The following is a 24,884-nucleotide window of genomic DNA, read 5'->3' on the forward strand; positions in this document are numbered from 1 at the left end:
CTCACCCTGAGTCCTGAGGGTTTTTTGGTCTAGAATAGTCTGAGCCATTTGTTTGGGGCTCTGTTACAAAGAACACCAGGGAGAAGACATAATAAAAAGTACAATGTTTTTCAAAGGGAAGACTACATAATATCTGGATAAGCAGGCCATGAACAGCATATAATTCTGTACATTATGCAGCGGTATTAAATATACATAATAAGGTAGCAGATGCTGTAGTTCTGAAATTGCTATGTAAAGTAGTAGTCTCTCACAGCAAGGTGCTGCACTATGTGAGACTCCTTCACATGTAATGAATAGCTAATTTCAGCTCTCTAGTCCAGGAGAGACCAGAGGGGATCAGGGGAGGGGGTAAGAGTTTTCCCGTGATCAAAACCAGCAGGATGTGCTGAGATGTGCTTTTAATGGAGCAACATTTCAGAGCTCTTGGGGGTAAATTCATAAAGAGGAACGTTCATCTGTTATTTTGTATTCAAACTGAGGAATTATTGCTGCAAACAGACAAGCAGGCATACGAAATTCACATTGCAGGCATACGAAATTCACGTTGCAGGGATGAGACGACAATAGGTTTCAGTGCCTCTTCTGAGGTGGTAGATGTATTTTATTTTTTTGTGTAACCAAAAGATGAAATAAAAACAAGTGAAAGCATACATGGGAATTGGCAGTGAAAAGGTGAGCAATGTTTTCCCTCATCCCTCTTTTAGAGCATGTGAGGATGTTTGTTGATCCAATTAATGTATGAATCTCGCTCTTGAACATCTCATGGGCTTGCAAGTCCTGTGGGAGGTAAGAAATAGAATTTTCTTGCTGAGTAAGCAGGGGTCAAAAAGCTTTGGATATTTTGGGTTCATTACTGATATTTTTCTGTGTTTTCAAAGTAATTTGAAAATAGTTGGTCTAATGTTCAAATATTTATGTAGGAAACCGATCCTATTTAATCTTAAACATCATCATTGCTTGTTAGGACCAAGCTAGGTCTATGAATCTGGACTTCTAAGACTTGCTTGGAGAATTTAAGAAGGACAGCAGGCATCGTATAGACATTTGTCACAATCCAGAAATTCAGACTGCAGAAAAGACAGATTTCTAGGGAAATGGTTTATAATGTTTGTAGCTCCTGATATCTGTCTGTCTCCTTATCAGAGGAGGAAGCCTCCTGTTTGGCTAAGTAAACAGGAAAAAAAACAGATGTAGGGAAAAGTAATCCTTGCTACATAGTTTAATCTACCTTGCTATAATGAATGATCTATTTAAACCCTTTCTCAACAGATACAAATAACCAAATCATGGAGTAGTCAACCTTCTGGAAGCATTCCTTCCCATTTGACTGAAGAGGGTATTGATGGCTTTTGTTAATTTTTATTATTTTTTTTTTTTTTTAGTTATTTTGATCTAAAGAGTAGACAACTCTGGTAATAGCACCCAGCCTCTTCCTTTGAATTATTCTGCCAAGTGAGAGAGCGGGGGAAATTAGTGAAAAGGGATGGGGATGTTGTTGCAGGGGATAAGACCAAAGGCATTTTTTTTATATAATTTTAAATTTCTTTTGAACCATTTAAAGTATAAAGAAAATAAATCAATAGCCCTCTACATAAGGGCCCTGACTGAAGTATTTCAATTTATTTTGATGAGAGATGGGATATTGACAGTGTTAAAGGCCCAGTTTTCAGTTTAAGATCTTTATCATCATAACAGGCTAGATAATAGAATTTAACTCTGTTCTGTTTATGCCTTTCTTATTGTGATACAGAGAATTCCTTCAAATACTAGCAAGTTTCCCAATTTGAGTATCTTGAGCAATGCTGAAAACTATATATAATCTTGTCTCTCTCTTGCCATTTAAGTGCACTGTGATAATGCAACATTAGGCAGGTAACAATGGTATGATGTAATAATCCAGTATGTTGCTGAATTTCATTTTAAGTTAATCTGATCCAGAAAACAATTTTTAACCATTAGTAATAATATCCAGAACTGTAGTGATAGAGGAATGGTTCCTGTTCAACTTTTCTTCCAGCAAAGGGCAAGCACCCTTTCTTTTCTATCTTTACCTGCATCTGTTTCAGAGTTCATATAAAACCTGGGGTTTTTTCTTCAAAGAACTTGGAATGGTTGTCTTTTTTTTTTTCCCCTCCCAGTTTTATGTAAGTTATGATAAAAGTTAAAAGAGCATAGAAAGAGAACCTTCCCTTATCATAAAAGGTAGACCTGTAGGCATGAGACCCGCATCAAAAAAAGAGATTTACTACCATTATAAAACCAATGTGTAGTTTGAGATAAGTAAAATCAACAAACAATCTTGAGTCATAAAATTAGTCAGCAATGTACATAGTCTTGTGGGTTTGGTTTCATGTTCATCAACAAGTATAATCCTTGACTATTTTAGTAGGCAATCAAAGCTAACAAAACCAAAGCATTAAGCATGCTTCCACAAGTACAACACCTACTAGCTTATCACAAATGCTAATAGTTGTAGTATAGGTAGGTTATCAGAAGCTGAAGCCCAAAAATAAATGGTGAGAGAATGCAGGGATCTGGAAGGGAAGAGTTACTTCATCATTGCATGAAAGCAGCATGTTGCTTGGCTCACTGGCCGCTAGAGAGACTTGCCATCCCTGAGGCTTATGTCTTCTCTCCCCTTGTGTTTTTTTGTCTGCCTGCAGACACTATATTTCACTGTAAAAGTGAAATAAATGGTGGTGGTTTTGTAATTGTTTCCTTTCCCTCTGTCAATAGTTGTAAAGTGTTTCTTGGCTTGTCAGTGAAAGTTAGAAATGTTATATGTTACCAGAAGTGCTTTGGGTTTTTTTTTTTTTGTTGGGGTCCTCAGTCTACCCTTAGTGTAAAGCCTGGTCTTGGAGGCCAAACCACAGCATGTTGAATTCCAGTAACTTGTTTAATAAATCTAAATGACAAATTAAATTGTGTTTAGTTTTATAATTTGTCCCCCTTTCTTAGATTGTTTTTCTTTAACAGATTGAGATAGTGAAAAGTTTTTATTTTCTGGGTGTGAGACATGAATTTAAAAAGAAAAATATCATATTGCATTTTATTGTTCAAACCTATGAATGTTAATAAAGGCTTAGATAATGTTACATACTAAAATGCTATCTAGAATCTGATGAATAGTCAGTATAACTATAGCTTGTTAAAGTTCTGGGTGCTGCAGGTTAGAGGTAAACATTCGTAAGTATTTTAACTTTTAATTGTTAGAGTGCAATCTTAAATTACTCAATCAGTTAAACAATTAATGTTGTTGGAATGGCCTAAATACCTTTTACTGCAGGATGCCTGTTTCAGACATCCTGTGCTGTGTTTTCCCAAACTGTTAAGTATGGCTATGGAAATCCAGACACACTCTTTTCAGGAAGTAGTTATTTTTCTAATCTTCTTTTTTTTTTTAATCTCTTACCAAGTTTATATTGGTGATTGTTTTCTTCCTTTATAGGATTTTATCCACTTCCCATTTAATGGGAAAAGTGCATGCACTGAGCCAGTTGAAGGTGAAAGAAGCAGAGATGAATGAGGTTGGATTGGGGGAGGGAACTTTCCCTCCCTTAAAAATTAGCAGGTCTTGCTGGAGGTTTTCTTCAGTCTCAGATGGTTTAATTTCTGTTATTTCCTTTTGGTGCAGATGGATGATTCTTAGTTGAGGCTAAGCCTTTAACTGTAGAAATGTAATATGGAAAATTTCACCTCTTGGCAATAAGAATGTAAATAGCAACTTTAACAAATGACCATATTTTATATGTTTGACAGGCAAGGCATATTCCAAGTTGCTTAAAACAACTGATAGTCTCTAAATATTTGATTTCATGAATGTAAGAGCAGCCTATTTCTTGTATTGCTTTAAGGATACTTTAATGAAAGCAGGAGGTTTAATCTGAATTTGTTTTTGTTGCTCTTCTTAATTTGCAGTCACTTTCCCATTTTTTATATTTATACTTGTGCTGTAGCAACTAAGCATAATTCCTCCCTGCAAATGTTATGATGTGAAAACTAAGTAAAAGTAAAAGCTAAAACTGTATTGCCTTGGGAGATAGATACCCTGGGCCAGGGGTCCTCAAACTTTTTAACCAGGGGGCCGGCGCGCGGATGAAGTGGCAGGCAGTCATCTGCAGCTGCTTGGTTTCCCAACCCCCGGCGGGGGGGTGTGTGTGTAAATAATGCGGACCGGATTGAGGACCCTGGGGGCCTGTATCTGGCCTGTGGGCTATGGCATGAATCTGCTGCCTGCTTCCTGCAGAGGGGGTGCCAGCTTCTGCCCACTGTAGTAAAGTAAATTCCACCTCAAAAGCTAGCAACAGATATCTTCATACTGATCACTCTGAAAAGACTGATAGTGATCAATCCTTGTTCTTGGGCTCCCTCAGCGTATTGCTGGGATGCAGATCCTTGCAGACTGCACATCCTGCTGTCTCAGCCTGTTTGTTCCTTTCAGTCCCAGGTAGCAGGGAATGGCACAGTACTCCTTGTACCATGCAGTTCTCCTTCCCAGGGTCTTTGTGTCTTGGGTGTCCGTCAGGACCATGTTCCATCCCCAGGTCTCTGTTGGCAATGGTGAGACAATATCGGTCTCTTTGGACCGTCTCTTACAACTTCTTATTATCCTACTCTGATTTGAATGGTAATAAATTAATTTCCCCCAGTCAAGTCTATTTTGCCCATGACTGTAATTGCTGAGTGATCTCTCCTTGTCCATGTCTCGACCCATGAACCTTTCATTATATTTTCTCTCCCCTGTTCTGCTGAGGAGGGGAGCGATAGGGCAGCTTGGCAGGCACCTGGCATCCAGCCATGATCAACCCACCACGTTGGGTTAGGTAACTTGACTGTGTTAGTGCTGTCATTGTTTAGATCAGGATCTATGTTTATATATGTTGCTGCTTGTAATGTGAATTCTCAAAAAATCTCAATGGAGGGGGATCTGGGAGCTGTTTATGTCTGAATGGGAGTAGGAACTTAAAGGCAGGTCTGCTGTTAACTCTAAATATTTCTAGAGATGCTTATCTGTCCAAGAAATTTTTATTTAGCCTTTTGAATGCTTGAATTATATACTGACAAATTAAAAGTAAGAATATTGTTGGAGTAGCTGGTTGGGCACTTCTTAAAAAAATAATAGAAAATCTTTCATTGGGTCTTTTTCTATTGGAATTAATAGGAGTTTAGGTACTTAGAGCAGGAAGGAGTGGGATCAGGCCCTTTTGGTGTTCAGGTGTTAGGCTCATAGATGAGAGAGTTTTATGTATGCTTCATAGGAAAGTGATATTAAAAAAAAACCCCTACTATTCATTTTCTTTGGGAACACCAATCCAACTCTCATTTACTGGGAATCAACCTGAAATAGAGCTGGCTATGTTTTTTAACAAAGCCTCTTTTTTTGAGAGAATACTCATGGGTGCATGTTGTGACTACTTTAAAACCAAAGGGAAAGGCAGAGTGAGGAGCTCATGATTCAAGGGGCAATTCCCCTCCTGTATGTGTTGAGTGGAGTTGAGAGCGAGAATACCACTTACACCTGGGCTTCTTTCTCCTCCTCCCCCCCCTCTTTGTGCACTTTACAGCTTACTGCCTCTTCAGCTTTAACTCTGGTAAACATCCTCTTGCAAAGTCGAGGTTAGTGTATGTATGACCTTCTTCAGGGGTAAAGTATCAGAGTGCTGCAGTTGAATGTAATCCAAAAAGTGATACTGACTGTACAACCTGCTCTGAAACATACAGTGTAAACAAATGGAAAAAATGAGGGATTTTCCTTTTTGTTTACTGTAGCTTGGAGAGCTTTCTAAAAACAATGGGAGATGCAACATTTTGGACTAGAGCTATGTATATATTTCTTTTTTTCCACCTGATTTTCATGTGATACTGCTTCCTATGACACACCTTTCTTGTATTTCAAAAGTACTGAATCAGTTTTGGACTTTGAGGGAGTGTGGTTTTATATTATCTCCGTTATAAATAGTTAACATATAACACCTTACTTGTAGTATTCATTCCAGATTTTATATGCACAGTCTGTTCAAGTTTAATACTGATACAGCATATGAAATTTGTTTGTATTGCTTTGTATCTATACCTCTGACTTAATGTTTGAGCCAAGAATCAATGTCATGTTTACATAAAATCCAAAAGAAACACCCAAATTCTGCAGTGATTAAGTATTGAGAGCCAAACCTGGGTCTTCATGTTGGGGAAAAGAGATGGGTTTAGGTCTAATCTTCAGAGAATAGAGTTTGAGACCTTTGTTCTACAGGGTGTTTTGTCTAGTAATGGCTGAAGTGAACATCTTATGGTATACCATACCTTCTTACAATATAAGAAAACACAGCTCTTTTGCCTTGTGCTTTATTGTGCAAAGTGGAAATGCAGACTTGTGAAACAGTGCATGCATGTCTCATTCAGTATTATAAATCTGATATCTTGTGTATTGGTAACTGCAGCAGTTTCCATCTCCAAAGAGCTACACAAACCCTACCAGATTGTTTGGGTTTGAAGGTGAGCTTTAGCATCAGCTCAGTGATAGAAGAGGTGAAAGCAGAGAGGTTAAGTGATTTGTGGCAGAGTGGAGATTAGAACCTGGGTTTGTGCCACTAGAGTACATAACTTCCCTCTTACTTATTGAGAGAATGGTTAAATTTGCCGATAGGTGCAAGCTCCCTGGTGTGGGGTTTAGAAAATTGCTGCCAACTTGCTGAGCTATTGGGAGTTTCACATTTGTCTTAATTGGATACAGCTCTGCTTCTGCAGTTATCATTTACCAAATAAATTATTTTCTTACTATCAAACTTTTATGAATGTTGTGATGGAATGGCGAAGAGGGCTTGTAAATGAGCTCCTTTTTGATTTTATGATTTTATTGGAGATGAAAAGGGTACATATGAAAGAAAGGGTTTGTCATATTTGTAAAGCAGGTTCTTTAAGGTATATAATTTCTCAGAAATAGATGATGACTTGTACTTGATTAATGAAAGGTTATTGATAATGAGATATGGTCTTTTACTTAATAATGTAAGTTCTCTCTCCCCCCCCCCCCCTCCCCCCCCAGGTTTCCACTTGAGTGGCACAGTGACAGAACCTGCAATGCAATCGGAGCCAGAAACTGTTTGCAATGTAGCTATCAGCTTTGATCGTTGCAAGATTACCTCAGTGACCTGTAGCTGTGGAAACAAGGACATATTTTACTGTGCTCATGTTGTGGCACTCTCTTTATACCGGATCCGCAAGCCAGATCAGGTCAAACTACATCTTCCCATTTCAGAGACACTCTTTCAAATGAACAGAGACCAGCTACAAAAATTTGTACAGTATTTGATCACAGTGCACCACACAGAAGTTTTGCCAACTGCTCAAAAATTAGCAGATGAAATTCTTTCTCAGAATTCAGAAATCAATCAAGTCCATGGTAAGTCTGATACTTGTTCTTTTGTTTCATTCCCTCTTTGGTTTTGAGCACCTTTTTTGTGTGGCATTCAGGAGTGTGACCTCCTGAGGTCCCTTCCAGCTTGAATTATTTTGTGATTTTTATGGTGTTTATTAAAGGAGATTCTCTTCACTTTAAGATGTTTAGGAAGTAATACTTTTTGGGAAAGAGAAAAGACATGTTTGTTAGATACAGATTAGGTGGAACAAAAGAAGGGAGTCTTTCTGATAATGGGACTCAGCAGCCTAGCCCCTCTCCTTAGGGTTCAGTGACCCTGGCAGGCCCAGGCAGGTGGTGCTACAATAAGTTGAATCTCTGGAGCAGTTCTCTTCTTTGGCTTTAAGGGCTATGGGGACATGGCCAGAGGCAAGGCAGTTGCTCTAGTTGTTGTGGGACATAATGAGAAAGGGAGTTTGCAGAGCTGCCTGGTGGCAGTGAAAAGGGAAGCTAAAGCAGATGCAGGATGTTAGGCAACAGAGGAAGATGCTCAGATGTTGTAAGCTGAAGGCATGTATCGCATGAGAGTTGGTAACAGCCTGAATGTAAGGAATTAAGGGGAAGGAGAATTATGGTGAGTATGCAAGTGGTGCAGAGAAGGCTAAAACAGTCAAGGGTGATTAGAAAAGGGGAAGGCAAGGGTGAGAAAGGAAGGACATATGATGGCTACAATGGCTATATTAGCTATACTATGGCTAATCTAAGAGGAGAAATGACAGAAGGGGTGTTGCAGAGAGTGCTTAAACTTCATCATCATTGTTTGTAATTATACTAATCACAGGTATATTGATCTTTGTCAGTTATTTCCTTATTGTCAAAATATCTCTTTACTCATTACTATTTAAAGTATTTTTAGAGAGAGATTTAATGTTTATATCACAGCCCAAATGACAAGAATAGGGAGAAAAAAACCCCAAAGTTGTTGATCAATTACAAAATTTCACAATGAGTTTTGAGTAGGGTAGTTTTAAAAATATCCACAAAACTAATTTTTTTTTCTTTTCACATGTTGCTCTTTTCCTAGTAAATGAGATTGTAGTATGTCTTTATTGACTGTTGATATTTCTTAATAAAATAACAAAAACTGAAGTACAAAATCCAGGCAGCACAAGAAAATAAACTGCTATGGCCAAAGAAAGCTGGGTTAAAAAAGAGGATCTATAGTCTCCTGATTTTCCTCTTGGACTCCCATGAAACCATGGTCTGGTGTTTTGGGTTTTTTTATTACTTTTTTTTTTAAAAAAATGTGTTTAAAAAGTTAAATCCAGGATTTTTTTAAGGAAAAAGTTAGTTCCTCTGATTATATAGCAAGTGAGCAGTGTTCTGGGATTTATACTGTAATTCTTTTATTTTGATCTTTAATTAAATTCCTTAAATTAGAAATAAAAAAAAAAAACTAACCAGAAGAAATCTGCCCCTGGTTCTAATAGCATAGATGGCTGAACATAAGATCACCATTCACTGTCATATCTCCTGTGCTACAGGTGTTCAGTTTGTAATACAAAACTGTCTTATAGACCTCTCTTGCTTTGAAACATTTAACCTCACTAAACCAATGTTTGAAGAGGAATCATATTGAACACTGCTTTAAAGGCACAGGTAAGTAAGAGGAAAAACTTACAAAAACTTGCTTATAAAAGTAAAAGGAGACCTGGCACAGAAACACCAGAAAGCTTTGACTAAAGGAAAGTCTGGAATCTGGAGTTGGATGAAGAAATTCTCTTCAGTGTTACCTAGAGGTGTTTTATATAAACCACCCTGGAATTAAAACTTCTAATTCTTTTTTTCTCTTGTGATAGCTGTACTAGTTCTGGTTTTCATATATTTCTAGCAATAGGCAAAAGAAATCAGCTCTTGAATACTACTTATTGTTACGTAAGAATGATCCAGGGCTTTGAAGATCTCTGGACCACATCAGTCTTGTTGACTTGCTTATGAGTTGGCTAGGGAGATGGAATAACTGCAGTATTTTCCTTTCACAACGGGTGAATTGGACAATTGTTTATTTGCTCAAAATTATGTCTTATGCAGCATTTGATGACTGTCATTGGACACCTTCCTTGTGAAGGAGGTTACTGGAGGAACTAGTGAAGTGACCACTGATGATACGGGTTTTGAAATGGCAAATACTTTTAAGTTCCTCAGTGGATACTAGTGATTCAATATCTTTCTTGCTTCATGACTGAGCCTCACTGCAGGAAAAAAATAAGGGGATGCTGTTAGAAGTGCAGGAATGTGTTGGCTATTCATTAACTTCTTCAGGAGATCAGAGTGATTTATTGGAAATACTCTCTGTATTTACCATGCTAATTTTTCACTTGGTGGTGATTACATTACAAGAGGGTTTTCTATGTTTTTAAGGCACAAAAGCACCTCTTTACGTTTGAGATTTGTTGTGTTCTGATTTTTCTCATGTGACTGTGCTGCAGCTGTACATGTTCCTGATGACTTTGAAACTGGAGATCTGTCTAATCTGTGGGGTCTAATCTTCTGTACTGAAGACAACAGTAGGTATTCATAGTGATACCCTGAAGTCTGTGCTGAATAACTCTTGGCTTCACATTGGGTTTCAATTTGGGGATGGTGACTCGGAAAGCTGGATGTAGGTTTGGATCCTGCTTAGCTGAGGCTTTTTTCCCCCCTGTTAACTTTTGTACCATCATAGTGGAGGAAGCTGGCAGGTGTGTAATGCTAGGAATATAACAATCAGGGTTGTTGGATCTGTCTTGTCTTAGATATGAAACTTCAACTTAAATAAATTGGTCACAAGCTCAAACTATGTTCCTGAGAATTGGAGTGGAAATGGGAAAGTAACTGCAAGGTTAGGGGGAGGTCTTTTTGCATTTTAATCTCATGGTAGCATTGACTTGTCGTTACATACATATTGAAAAAGGGTCAGCCTTTTACTGGTATAAGGACAGCCTAGCAAACCAATTTAATTTTTTCCTTTTAAGGTGTAATGTTTCTTTCCTGAGTGTTCAGTTCTGCTGTTATCTCTCTTTTTAGAAAACCATATGGATGTCTCCACAATTTCTTCCATTCTCTGATTAGATACAAATCTACATGCAGGTGAATTCGAATTTAATAGGAAAGAACTGGGAGAAAAGGGTCTATGTACATTTTGTCCTCTCAGAAGCAGAGGTGTCTGTGTAGTTGTTTCTCTATTTTTCCAGGCAGATCTAGACACATCATCTGCAAACATGAACCGGTAAATGTATATTAGGAGCACTGGTGGAAGCATTTGAAAAGAAAACATTTATAAAAAAAATATTCAGATTTACTTTAAAAGAAAGTTTCATAATATCTAGTGCTGTTTCTATATTGTAAGTTCCAAAGGGCAATCTGGAGATACCGATGAATGTGTGTTAATCTGGACCTAGTGCATTTAGCTCAAATGATGGGATTTTTAGTGGGAAATTGTAGGGTAGGGTAGGGCTGAACAATAGAATACAATGTATTGCCAACCTACTAGAAAAGGGAACATCTAACATTAAAGAATCACAGAATGGTCAGGGTTAGAAGGGACCTCTGGAGATCATTTAGTCCAACCCCCTGCTAAAGCAAGTTCACCTAGAGCAAGTTGCACAGAATCACATCCAGACCAGTTTTGAATGTCTCCAGAGGAGACATCACAGCCTCTCTGGGCAGCCTGTTCCAGTGCTCTGACACCCTCAAAGTAAAGAAGCTTTTCCTCATATTCAGATGGAACTTCTTGTGCTACAGCTTGTGCCTGTTGCCCCTTGTCCTGTCTTTGGGCACCACTGAAGAGCCTGGTCTCATCCTCTTGACACTCACCCTTAAGATATTTGTAGACATTGGTAAGATCCCCTCTCAGTCTTCTCCAGGCGAAACAGGCCCAGCTCCCTCAGCTTTTCCTCACCCGGGAGATGTTCCAGTCCCCTAATCATCTTTGCAGCCCTCCACTGGACCCTCCTCCAGTAGTTCCTTGTCTCTTGAACTGGGGAGCCCAGAACTGGACACAGTACTCCAGATGTGGCCTCACCAGGGCAGAGTAGAGGGGGAAAGATAACCTCCCTCGACCTGCTGGCCACGCTTCTTCTAATGCACTCCAGGATCCCATTGGCTGCCTCGGCCACAAGGGCACACTGCTGGCCCATATGGTCAACATGCTGTCTACCAGAACTCTCAGGGCCTTCTCTACAAAGCTGCTTTCCAGCAGGTCAACCCCTGGCCTGTACTGGTGCATGGGGTTGTTCCTCCCTAGGTGCAGGACCTTCTACTTTCCTTTGTTAAACTTCAAAAGGTTCTTCTCCACCCAACCCTCTAGCCTGTCCAAGTCTTGCTCAATGGCAGTACAGCCTTCTGGTGTATCAGCGACTCCCAGTTTTGTATCATCAGCAAACTTGCTGAGGGTACACTCTGTCCCTTTATCCAGGTCACTTATGAACAAATTGAACAGGACTGGACCCAGTGCTGACCCCTGGGGAACACCAGTAGCTACAGGCCTCCAGCTGGACTCTGTGCCACTGATCACAACCCTCTGAGCTCTGCCATTCAGCCAGTTCTCAATCCACCTCACCATCCACTCATCTAACCCACACATCTAAGTTGTGTGGAGTTAACTGGGCACCAAAGGCAGCTCAGGTCAGGTCACTGCTGCACTTGCACTGCTTCTTGTAAGGCTTGTCCTCCAACAGTTCAGGTGGTTGCTGCTATAGTCATTCCCATAACATGCAACTCAAATCCCAGGTTACAACAATTTAAAGGTATTTCCATTGCAGTCTCTACCCCTGGTCCCTTTGGGCCAGATTATAGGGTTTAACGTTGCAATGAACTCCTCCCCTTGCCCCTGCTCTGGCTTGGACTTATCCACAGACTGCAGTCCCTTAGGGGTATATCTGCTTCAAGTGGAGTCTTATGATGAACCATTGTCTCTCCAGGGGTATACCTGCTCCAGCATGGACTTATCCACAGCCACAGTTGCTTTGAGGTACACCTATTCCAGTGTGGCCTTCTCCATGGGCCACAATGCCTTCAGAGATATACGTGCTTCAGTGTGGCCTTACTCACAGCCACAGTCCCTTCAGAAGTCAAACTGCTCCAGCATGGCCTTTACCCTTGGCTGCAGTCCCTCCAGGGGTGTACCTGCTCTGTCGTGGGCTTATCCGTGGCCACACGCTTTGAGGTGCTCCAGCATGACCTCATGCACAGCCACTGATGCTTCAAGGCATACCTTCTCCAGCGTGGACTTGTCCTTGGGCCGCAATCCCTTCAGAGGTATACCTGCTGCAGCACAGACACATCCCAAAGCAACTGTAGCCATGGTTATACTTGCTCTGACGTGGGCTTATCCACGGCCACAGACGCTTTGGGGTGTCCTGCTCCCACATGGACTCATCCACAGGTCACAGTCCCTTTGACTCGAGTTCACACTGGAGTTCCAGCCTGTCCAGTACAGCAGCACAGAAACAGCAGTGATACCTTGGCCATCTACCAGCCCTGGTGCATCACCATTGCTGTTATCAGAATGTTCCTGGGCCCAGCACAGTGAGATGATAAGCAGTGCAGCAAGCAGTGAAAGCAAGCAGCAGTCACTAATGAGCAATATACAATATACAGCAAGGCAAGCAAGCACAGGAGCCTGCCCTTTAATACGTAAACAGCAATAACAGCTATAAATTTGATCTACTGCATTCCAATCAGATCTGCTTTTATTTCAAACCCTTTGAGCTCCACATTGGGCCTCAAAAAGGACTGTTGTGGTTTAACTCCAGCTGGCAACTAAACCCCACACAGCCACTCACTCACTCCCCCCACAGTGCGATGGGGGATAGAATCAGAAGAGTAAAAGTGAGAAAACTTGAAGCTTAAGATAAAGACAGTTTAATAGGTAAAGCAAAAGCCATGCACACATGGAAAGCAAAACAAGGAATTCGTTCACCGCTTCTCATCGGCAGGCAGGTGTTCAGCCATCTCCAGGAAAGCAGGGCTCTATCATGCATAATGGTTGCTTGGGAAGACAAAGCATCACTCTGAATGTCCCCTTCCTCCTTCTTCCTCCAGCTATTTATTGCTGAGCATGATGTCATGTAGTATGGAATATCCCTTTGGTCAGTTGGGGTCAGCGCTGTCCCAGCTATGTCTCCTCCCAACTTTTTTCGACCCCCCAGCCTACTTGCTGGTGTGGTGGTGTGAGAAGCAGAAAAGGCCTTCACTCTGTGTAAGCACTGCTCAGCAATAACTAAAACATCTCTGCATTATCAACACTGTTTTCAGCGCAAATCCAAAACAGTCCTATACAAGCTACCATGGAAAAAATTAACTGTCCTAATGAAAAGCAGCATCCCTGTCCTGTCTTTACATTTTCTCTCATTAATATTGGCTGCTTCACATCAGTTGCTGTTTTGCTTTGATGCTGTGTGCTGCTGAACAGGTGTTGTATTCCACCCTAGAGTTCGTAAATTAAATAGAAGATGAAGTGACTTATGTCTAACCTTTGAATCATTTGGGGAATCAAAGGCATAATATTTTTAAATTGTTAAGTTTATGATCTTTTTTCTGTATGTCCTGGGTTTGGCTGGGATGGAGTTAATTTTCTTCCTAGTAGCTGATACAGTGCTGTGTTTTGGATTTAGTGTGAGAACAATGTTGATAGGGCACTGATGTTTTTGGTTGCTGCTAGGTAATGTTTATACTATGTCAAGGACTTTTCAGTTTCTCAGGCCCTGCCAGTGAGAGGGCTGGAGGGGCACTGGAAATTGGGAGGGGACACAGCCAGGACAGGTGACCCGAACTGGCCAAAGGGTTGTTCCATACTATATGACGTCATGCTGAGTATATAAATTTTGGGGAGTTAGCTGGGGGGCTGGTATCACTGCTCGGAGACTGGCTCTGGGCATCTGTCAGTGGGTGGTATTGTGCATCACTTGTTTTGGGGTTTTTTACTTGAATTTTATTTCTCTTTCTCTTCTTGTTTTTCATTACAATCATTAGTGTTAGTATAATGTTTTACTTCATTTTAATTGTAAAACTGTTCTTATCTCAACCCACAGGTTTAAGCTTGTTTGTTTTTTTTTTTTCCTCCTAATACTTTTTCCCATGCAGCAGGGGGAGGAGTGAGTGAGCAGCTGCATGGTACTTAGTTGCCGGCTGGGGTTAAACCATGACAGTCCTTTCTGGCACCCAGTGTGGGGCTCAAAGTGTTGAGATAACAGATCTGTCCAGAGCATGTTAAAACAAAGTTTATTGTAAACATTCAATGTATTGCTTTAATAGTTGCTGGTCACAATGTTATAACACTATATAATTATTGTTTAGAATAATTTGGAGTACACCAAGTTTATAAAATCAGTTGCTGTTCTGCTGTGAATAAGCGTGCATCAGTATTGGTTTCTAGCTGGGATCATTCAATCTTTGCATAGTACTTATGCTTTTTACTTGTAATCATTTTTTATATGACATTTAATAAGTACTAACTGATCTAAAGTTCATTTGATAATTAAGTTTATAAGACTTTTATAAATTTAATTTCAAGGCGTTCTGTATGGCTGAGTAATTCGGCATGGTTTACTTTGAAGGTTAAACCAACTTTTGTGATACTTCAGAAATAAGGACCAAGGAAGAAGTTTACCTTGAATATGCTACATTCTGTTGTTATTTTAACTAAGATTTACTGTAGATCCTTCTCCTGAATAGCTTGCAATATAAGCTATTCTTAGCCTATTTTCGTCAAGGGCCCTTGCTTTGCTTCTATTTACTTTTTGAGGTTAAGTTCTCCATATATGATACCAATTTTTGAATACGGTTGCTCGTTTTTAAAGCAGTTGCTCTTAAAATTGCTATGTAAATGATCTAAGTTTAATTTTCGTATAATGCTGCTGCTTCTTATAACTTGGGAGTTGATTATATTTAACATGTAACCTGTTATGAACATAAATATAAAAGGTTTTCAAATACTCTGTTTTCAAATTTTATTTTGGTGTTTAGTGTTACAAACAACTGTGTACAGTATTTCTGCTCTGATTGCGAAGATTGCCATTTTGTAATTTTAGTAAAAGAATATGAGTATGTATGGCCATATCCATATGCCTGAGTATAAATATTTACTGTATTTAACTGTAAGTACATGACTTAAAACCTATTTCAAAGATCAGTCATGACAGAAGTTAAAGCCAGAGATTATAAAATGACACAGTTTATTTAAAGGTTTTAATATTTAGTATTAACTATACAGTGCTTTTCACTTTCATAGTTCAAATGGGAACTAATTTGTCCCCGTGACACCCCTCTAAAGCGCATAAGTAATACTTATCCCCAGTTTACAAGTGGGGAAAGGGATTTGGTCTTGGTACCAAACTGTGTTACAGAGATAAAATTCAGGGCTGCCCATGTTCCTCTTCACAGCCAAATTGTCCATCTACCAAAGCCTTGTGGTGCCTGTTTGGGGCCACACTGTACCCTGTCGTGGTTTAACCCTGGCCAACAACCAAGCACCACGCAGCCGCTCACTCACTCCTCCCTCACCCAGAGGGATGGGGAGGAGAATCGGAATGTAAAACCCTAGCACTGAGATAAAAACAATTTAATAGGTAAAGCAAAAGCCACGCACACAAGCAAAGCAAGGAATTCTTTCACCACTTCCCATGGGCAGGCAGGTGTTCAGCCATCCCCAGGAGAGCAGGGCTCCATCACGCATAACAGTTACTTAGGAAGACAAATGCCATAATGCTGGATGTCCCCACCTTCCTTCTGCCCTCAGCTTATATACTCAGCATGATGTCACATGGTATGGAATACGTCTTAGGCTAGTTCAGGTCAGCTGTCCTGGCTGTGTCCCCTCCCAATTTCCAGTGCCCCTCCAGCCTTCTTACTGGCAGGGCCTGAGAAACTGAAAAGTCCTTGACATAGTATAAACATTACGTAGCAGCAACCAAAACCATCAGTGTCCTATCAACATTGTTCTCACACCAAATCCAAAACACAGCACTGTACTAGCTACTAAGAAGAAAACTAACTCTATCCCAGCTGAAACCAGGACAACCCCAAGCAAAGCTGCCACCTCTGGGTTGACCCTTCAGATCTAAGTAGTGTTGAGCCTACTTGCCAGCTATTGCTAGGGCTTCATTTCGCAGCTCCCTCATTGCAGTCATGTTGCTTGTTCAGATAGTTTCTTGTTAGCTCACCTGATCCCATGTATTCAGAAGAAAAGTGGCAGTGTAGAAAATCCTGTCTGTTGCTTAAGTCTGTGTGCACGCTAGTGGGAGAGGAAGCAGACTAGATCAATCAGTGTACACCTGACTATAAGTGGATTTAGTGATCTTGAAAAGTGGCAGGTGTAGAGATGTGGAGATGGTTGTGTCTCGACCCCAAAACAAGAGTGACATGGGCAGTGGGAGCTGAGGCTTCCTTGGCAGCACCACCAGGAGGCCCTGCTGCTGCCAGGGCTGCAAAAGGGGTTTGAACTTGTGCCCAATCAGACGCACTGTCTCTATGACATTTTAGTCCTTGGTTATTGCTGAAGACTGCCAATGGCATTGAAAGATCAGTGAATTACAACTGTAGCTGGTGCCAGTTACATGTATACTGGAAATTCTTTATGCATACCAATTAAAAATTTTGATCATACTGAGTGTAGCCTATATACGATCTTGCGAGGAAATACTGCTTTGAGTCAGAAGTTATCAGTAGTACTGTGCTGAATAGCATTGTAGAGGTCAGACCCTCAGCTTGGTGTCTTCAGCTTTTATAGTCTTCTAACCCAGTGGCATGAAAATAATGCTGGTGTAAGTATAGCTATGCTGAGCCCCTGGGGAAGGCATATTTGTGAATGTGCTGGGAGAAGAGGCCTTTGGGGGGGGGGGCAGTGCTGCTGGCATGGAGCAGCAGGCACCCTTGTTCCTGTAAAGGAACCCTGTTTAAAGAATCTGCAGTAGCTGGCTGAAATTTAACCTTCTAGCACAAACTGACCTATGAGTTTTGATAAAATGTAAACAGTTATGGAAGGAATTTTGTTTTTGCTAAATAGGGAAGTTTAGCTGAGGAGTCTTAGGCTATTTTTAATATGACTTAAAAGTAGCTATACCAAGATTAAATAATGATAAATCTCCATTGAAGTGAGGGATAAATATGTGTGTGTTGTAGATTCGTGCTTTTATACAGTAGCTTTTCACAGGTCTTTTCTCTGTGTTTTAGAGCAATGAAATTTAAACTACTGTAAACCTGAGTCCATTCAACAGCTGCACTGCTTGTTCTCAAGTGGCTTGATTTCCCTTTTTATCTCATTCTTTGCAGCTGAAGACTTATCAGCATGTGTTTCATGTAGCTGACTGAATTGAAAGCCCCTTAAAACTAACATAGTAAAGATGGAAGCACTCACAGAAGAGGAAGTTTTTCATTCCTTGGGTTTTGTACTGTCTTGGGCTTGATTCCTGTCTTCTGAGACGCTCTTATGGTTCCCGTGGAAGGCAGAGGAGTTCTTTTACATCTTCAAAGATGTAATTTCTTATTGATCTAAAAAAAAAAAAATATGTATATGGGCAGCAGTGCAATGTTCAGAGATGTAGGCTCTGAAGTTGGAGGCAGTTTAGGAAGTTGCTGAGCTGGAAAACTTTTTAACTCTATCAGCAACTAGTAGACAAGACATCCCTCTGACCCTTTAAATCTTCTGGTTGTATTTTCATTGTATAAAGATTCTAGCATTCCCTGCAACTGCTTAAAAGATTTGCTTGCATGGCAAAGCTGCAATTGTGAAATAAAGGCTTAAATCAATAGGATCAATGTTTCTATACATCTTTCGATTCCTATACATCTGAAGAGTTGTAGCTATCTTTGCTTTTCGTGTTCTCAGGACTTCTTTAAAAGCAAATTTTTACAAATCTGACCAAGTAATTTTCCTTCCCTGACAGTATCTTTCTTTTAGTAACAACATGTTCTGGGGTTTAAAAGTGATATATTGTGTTATGCAATTCAATTTCTAACATCTCAAAACCTTACAGACACGGAGATTACACAGTTGTGTCAAGTTAATTTGAGTCTTGAGCATGCTAAAAATATCTTACATCTGGTATGGTGATGCACTACCTTGAGTTGTTTCCCTGACAGTCTAGATAAGTGTTTTTCAACCTTTTCAGTTTGAATATCTTTTAAAAAATATCCAGTGAAGCTGCAGGCTTCTTCAGAAATATGTAGATTGTTAGATGCTGCAAGAACTTGTTTTAGTTTTGTCAACCTTTAGAAGAGGCCACAAGTGAAAAATCACTGATCTCAACTGCAAAATCTGAGTTAGAGCAACCTGTGGCAAAAGCACTGCCTGATGGTAAATCCAGTCACTTCAGTTGGCACTAGGCAAATTTAGGTAGAATTGCTCTGAATTGACTCTGTGCTGAAGACATTGCCTATATAAAAAATACTCCTTCAGAAGCACCATGGTCTTACACAGCTGTATTTATGATGGAAATGCCTTTAGTGCTTAAAGACTTTAGATTTGTTTGGGGATTATTATTTTTTTGTACTCTTTGTTTAGCTTTGCAGGGCCATTGCAGTTCAGAGGCACTGAGGTGATGATTTTTCTCATGTTCATCAATAGCAGTGCTCACTAGCAGTCACTTAAACCTGAGCAAGATTGCTGAAGGTACAAAAGTTACACGGGTGTTTTGGTGAGATTGGTTTTTGTTGGGGTCTGCAGCAGATCTGCAGACGAATTAGTTGACTTCAAAGACTTAGTCGTGTTCCTTTAAGACAGCCACAAAAATATCAGGCATGTAAACAGGATGTGAAGAATCGGAACTTGGAACCGCAGCATACGGGCACCTACAGCAACAGCAAATAGCAAGCAAGAAGAAGACAAAGCCTATCAGCATTTGACACATATACTTTCTAAGACATATAAGCAATATGTAAAAACAATAAACGCCATTTTGGCCATTTCGTCAGAACCCAGTCACGTAGATATAGTGTTTTTATGTCCGTCTCGACTTGCATCGCCACAGGTTTTAACATTGCAGTTGTGATACTGTAAAGTCAGTCTCGGAGAAAAACCCTCTAAGACTTGATTTGAAGTTTTAGAAGGCAGGCATTCTTTATTACAGCGCTGGAAGCACGGGAGAATGTTTCCTCTGAGCATGCTCACCAAGTTACTCAAGGGTACACATTATATACAGTATAGTACTTGCACATTCATAGTACATTACATATTCATTTTCATTTATGTACAGGATTGGTTACAAGTTTCTCGCTTCTAATGCAAACTAGTACGCATCCTCAGATAGCGCTACTGAAGTTTTTTACCAGCTATGCATGCTCCCCAAGTGGGCATTTGTCCTCTCTTGGGGGGGCTATTTGAGTTGGAGGTCACAATCTCCCACTACCACAATTACCTTTGTCCTACTTTCAACTAATTTTCTGTGGGTTGCAACACCTTATCAGCTTGTCTCCTCTTGTGGCCAGAACTTTCTTACTTGGTGGCTTCTTTCTGCATAATTTAGATAACAGTGTTCTTATTATCTGTTCTTTGTTTCCCAAGGTTGACTCCCTTGATTAGAAGTCCTTTCAGTCATCAATTTTGACCACTTGAGAGTCAGCTTGACCTTAACTTTGTGCACAGATTTGTTTAACTCCAGCAACCTTCCCTTAACAGAATACTTTGACATAAATGTATATACAGTGATATCTATACAGTAGCATCAGTTGTTGAAATACTATGTAAAGTATAATTTTCTTTGCAAAAGCATTCTACACTAGCTGCTGAGATGGGAGGAAAAATCTCACTTTGATTTTAATGGTTTATTATAAAATATAGTTTATTTAAATATCTTTTCATAAGCTGTCATTTCTAAGTGCTTAAGACTACTGAGGATAAATTTAGGTCTATTTTAAAGAACCTTTAGATGAAAGTCAAGACATCTAAAACAGGACAATACACAAATCCAAAAACCTGCAGTACTCCTTTCTCCTGGACAAACAAACCTCTTCTTTATATAGAACATAATGATTTCTCTTATTGCTGTTTGCAGGTGCTCCTGACCCAACAGCAGGTGCTAGCACAGATGATGAAAACTGCTGGCATTTGGATGAGGAACAGGTCCAAGAACAGGTTAAACTCTTCCTCTCCCAGGGTGGATATCATGGATCAGGGAAGCAGCTCAATTTGCTTTTTGCAAAGGTATGTTGAGTGCCCTAAACCTTCCCTCTTTTCTCTCCCCCCAGCCAGTCTGTACTTGTTCACATCTTACTCAAAGTCCTGTTCTAAAACAAGATAAAGTCTTGGGAACATGATGGCAAGTTAATAATGCAGTGGAACACAGTCTGGTCTGTCTTGAGATCAGTTTAAAGATATGAAGTAACATTTCAACTGTCTGTAGCTTTGCTGTTCTCTTCCTTCCTACCCCCAAAAATGCTGGAGAAACCTGTAGAAATGATGGTCTTGAGGCAGCTTGCATAATATGCCTGGGGATTACTTGTGGAAGAAGTGTGTTTGCAGAATTACAGTGGGATACTGAAACTAAAAAATTGTTGTTAAAATTGGGAAGGCAGACTATTTTTTTTTCTACTTAAAAATTTCACATCAGAGATATAAATTATATTTCTTATTTAACAGATTAAATGTTTAATACTATAACATATTGTCTGTACTGCAGTTTAGTTTGTTTTTTTCAAGTTTGTATTAAAAGATTCATTTCCTAGGTGCGAGAGATGCTAAAGATGAGAGATTCAAATGGAGCTCGCATGTTGACATTGATAACAGAACAGTTCATGGCTGACCCTCGTCTGTTACTTTGGAGACAACAAGGAACTGCAATGACTGACAAGTATAGGCAGCTCTGGGATGAACTGGGTAAATGCATAGACTTCAAAATCATTTAGGTGTTCATGTGTATAATGAAGAAACAATTACATATTTAGGATGGGGAGAAACTTTATTGTGATACTAGGTAAAATACATAAGAGTTTTCTGCAGGTTTGCATGTTCAGTTAAGGTTGGATGAAATTGAATTTCTGATCTACTACATGAGACAATTACAGTTGAAGGAGAGGAAGCGTGGTATGAAACAAGTATGTTTGCAACAGGTTGTTAGTACCTGAGGATCTAAAAAGAATAAAGCAAAAAGTGGAAACGTAGGTACACAACTGAGGGTAAGTATATAAGCCACTAGCACTAAAATGGAAAGATTTAAGGAAGAAATCAATTCACAACTAGAGAGAAATAGAAGGCAAAAACAGAAGATTCATTAAGAGTATGAGAAGATAGCAACGAAGGAAAGTAGAAGTTCATTACTGAGCAGGAAAGGAGATCAAATAACAGAGAGCTATAACAATTAACACTGCTTTACAGGAAAGGTCAGTTGTGACCAGGTACATGACTTGTACAACAGAGGAACACAGGCTGAAATGGGAAAGGAATATTTAAACTGGTAAAGTCTGAAGACACTTGCTCTAAAGTGTTCCAGAAACTAACTGACAGTTTTGAACTGCTGCTTCAGAAGCTCTCAAAATCTATAGGAATTTGTGGTAGGGATGTGAAATTAAAAACAACTTGAAGGTAAATGGCACCAATATTTTAAAGGTGGGTAGGTGAGTGGAAAATATAATATTAAGTAACCACCAGCATTGCTTTCCTAGATGTAAGGTACTGAAACAAACTACTAACCGGTTGGTATATAAGCATATAGAAGATAAAAACGATAAAATACAAACTGAATTATTTAAAATACAGTGGTAATACTAATTTGTTTCTCTAAAAGATAATTTACTGAGTGTATGAGTGAAAGAATTAATGTGTATATCTTAGCTGTAGTAAGGTTTTGGATGCTGCCTTGGAGGCTCTCTCAAAGCGAGTTGAAGACACACAGCTGAATTGGAATTGCCTTGTGATTCATAGAACTTGGAGTAGTTACCTGTGCTCTCACTCAATCTGGAAAGATACTTCAAATCTAGACTTACAGAAGTCTGTCTTGAGGTGTGTTCTGGTCAATATTGCTATTTCTGACTTATGTGGTGTGGAATATTTATATATATATATATATATAAAAAACAAAACAAAAAAACCCCAACAAAACAACAACCCAAAACCTACTGATGAAGCCTCTTGGGACAATATGGAAACATTGCAAAGAACAAAGCTATAATGCTCTTGGTACATTTTAAAGGTCCAAAATCAATCTAAATGAAATTAAATCCAAGCAAGAACAACATGCTTCATTTAGAAAGAAGTCAAATCCAAAACTTAAGTTTCACACTGTTACAGGTTAAAGATGACCATGATTGATTGCATGTTGTCTGGTGGGGCTAAGATAGGATATAACCTGTTTAGCATAAATTATGTTCATTCTAAATGAGGCATTAGGCTAATAAAGCACTGGCTGTCTATAGTTGATATTATAGATTTCTGTGGTGAAAAGCCTTAATATCAGAGCAGGCAAAGCTCTGTCAGAGAGTGTAGATGTAACTACTGTGCCTTCAAGTATACCAACCCTCTTAGTATGTAATTTTTATGATGCCTTGGCTTGCTGGGGAATAATGCTTTTTGCCAAGCTGGACATGTACGCAGCAAAATTGTATCCCATCATACTGAAAACCAGAGGGTCTCATGCTTTGTTGCTTATGTGGGTTGAGCTGGTAGGTGCTGGGAGAAGCAGAAATGTGTTCTCCATCTGTTAACCTGTAGCAGTCTTACCATGTGCTGCCAATAAACATAAAGGTTTTGTTAAATTTTCTTAGTGACTCCTCTTCTTGTTTCATCAGTTCCATATTAATGTCATCTTCTTGACAGCATCTATCTGAAGGTGGAATCTCTCTGCCTGCAGCATCAAATAAGCGATATTTTAGATTAATTGAATTGATTAGTTTAGCTCTGTTTAACCAGAGCTGTAGTTGCCACTCCCAAAAAGCCACAGTGCAGCCTCCAGCCTCACTGCTACCTCAGCTGCTGTATTTGCAATCTGAGGCAGACCCTGTCGTTTCAGTCCTGAACTGCTCTGCCTTCTCTAACAGTATCAAAATATGTTTATTGTGTACCACAGTTTTAATTGTAAATACATTTCAATCACTTGAGTGTGCAGTAGGCTAAGGGTAGAACTTAACTTGGATCTTCCACCTCTAGCTTGTGTTTATGTTGTGAACCTGTCCATTTTTTCCCCATACCAGTAGGACTCCTTCCACTGGAGCTTAGCAAGTTCCCTGAAAATTTCTGTTAATTGGATGAATCTCCAATTTGAGTCATACCTTGTGTGAAAATTAGAAGCTGCTGCTATGTTTTTGCTAGGATTTCACCTTGAGTTTTGCTCTAGTTAAACACATTCCTTTTTCCAGGTGAAACATGCATGTGAATGTACAAAAGTTGAAGGTGGTTTTAAGGGAGACCAGAGTTACGATAGCAAACTACAGAAGGAAGAGCAGGATGTCCCTGGTGACACTTGATCTGTGCCAGTAGTGTCAGAGAACTCAGATATTGGGTTAAAGGGGGCGATGGTATTATGTTCTCAAATAATGTTTGTTTTCCTATCTTGTCATCTTCTAGGATGTCAGAGAACTAAAATATCAATAAAGGGAGTGGGACGGGCCTTTGCATACTTTTTGTATTTTATCTGTTCAGAGTAATCTGGAACTTGCATATATGTATGTCTTTTTTTAAAAAAATATTTATCTATGATTTCATTTCACAGATAGGTAGCAACATTGTAGTTATGGAGATTTTAGGACATGTAAAGTATGTAAATATAGACTCTGGTTAAGAAATGCTAGCTTGCTTGCACCGGTATGCTGTCTGCCAACCACTAGGCATATGGCCACTTTGTCAGTTCCATTTTGGCATAGGTTTTTAAGCATACTTAAATAACTTCAGCTTTGCTCCTTGACTGGGTCACTTGGACCTTTCATTAGAACTTAACTGATTCTTCCTGCATGGCATTGATCAAGGATACTAGAAAGACACATTGGGCTCTGATCAGAGTTCCTGCTGAAGTTTATGGTAAATTATGTTGACTTCAGTAGAAATCAGATTGGGTTTGTATGTTTGAAGATGCTGATTTAAAAAACAAAATTAAATACTTCACATCTAAGTATGAACCTGGCGATTTTCTAATGCAAAGTCCTAATTCTGTAAACAATTTATGATTCAATGGCCTCAAGTTAACTACCTAGTTATGTGGAAGGCTTTTTTGTTGTGTTTTAAAGACTCTAGATCAGGAGAGATCAGATATAATTATGCTCAGCAGATTCCCCTATTGTACATCAAAGAATAGGTTGAGCTAAACGCTCCAAAGGTGTAGTATTGGAAAGATTAAGTTACAGGTCAAAGCTATAAGACTTGCTCATATACTTCTCATGCTAGAAGAATTTAGATGCAGCTTCAGTGATGCACTGGTGAACACTTCCAACTTGCCACAATAATACATGAATACACTTTCCAGACTTTAGAGTGCAGCTGGAATTCTTCATGTTGTTGCTGTTTAAATAGTGTCTAGGTAGGTAAATTTCACATGCTGATCTTAATGTGTTTAACTATCGATGA

At 39.4% G+C, this 24,884-nt stretch overlaps 1 protein-coding gene across 4 annotated transcripts in view; it reads left to right on the plus strand.

The window, feature by feature from the left end:
• Positions 1-24,884, plus strand: part of LOC129734520 (zinc finger SWIM domain-containing protein 6-like) — a 114,623-nt gene that overhangs the window by 49,320 nt on the left and 40,419 nt on the right. For 2 of the 4 annotated variants that reach the window (XM_055698082.1, XM_055698085.1), the window contains exons 2-5: positions 7,046-7,402; positions 9,847-9,924; positions 20,389-20,537; positions 21,059-21,209. In XM_055698082.1, coding sequence (XP_055554057.1) covers positions 7,046-7,402; positions 9,847-9,924; positions 20,389-20,537; positions 21,059-21,209 — 735 coding nt within the window. The remainder of the gene's footprint in view (positions 1-7,045; positions 7,403-9,846; positions 9,925-20,388; positions 20,538-21,058; positions 21,210-24,884) is intronic. The other 2 variants (XM_055698083.1, XM_055698086.1) reach the window with 2 other exon arrangements.

The sequence above is a fragment of the Falco cherrug genome, chromosome W, assembly GCF_023634085.1.
Source record: "Falco cherrug isolate bFalChe1 chromosome W, bFalChe1.pri, whole genome shotgun sequence".
Taxonomy (NCBI): Eukaryota; Metazoa; Chordata; class Aves; order Falconiformes; family Falconidae; genus Falco; species Falco cherrug.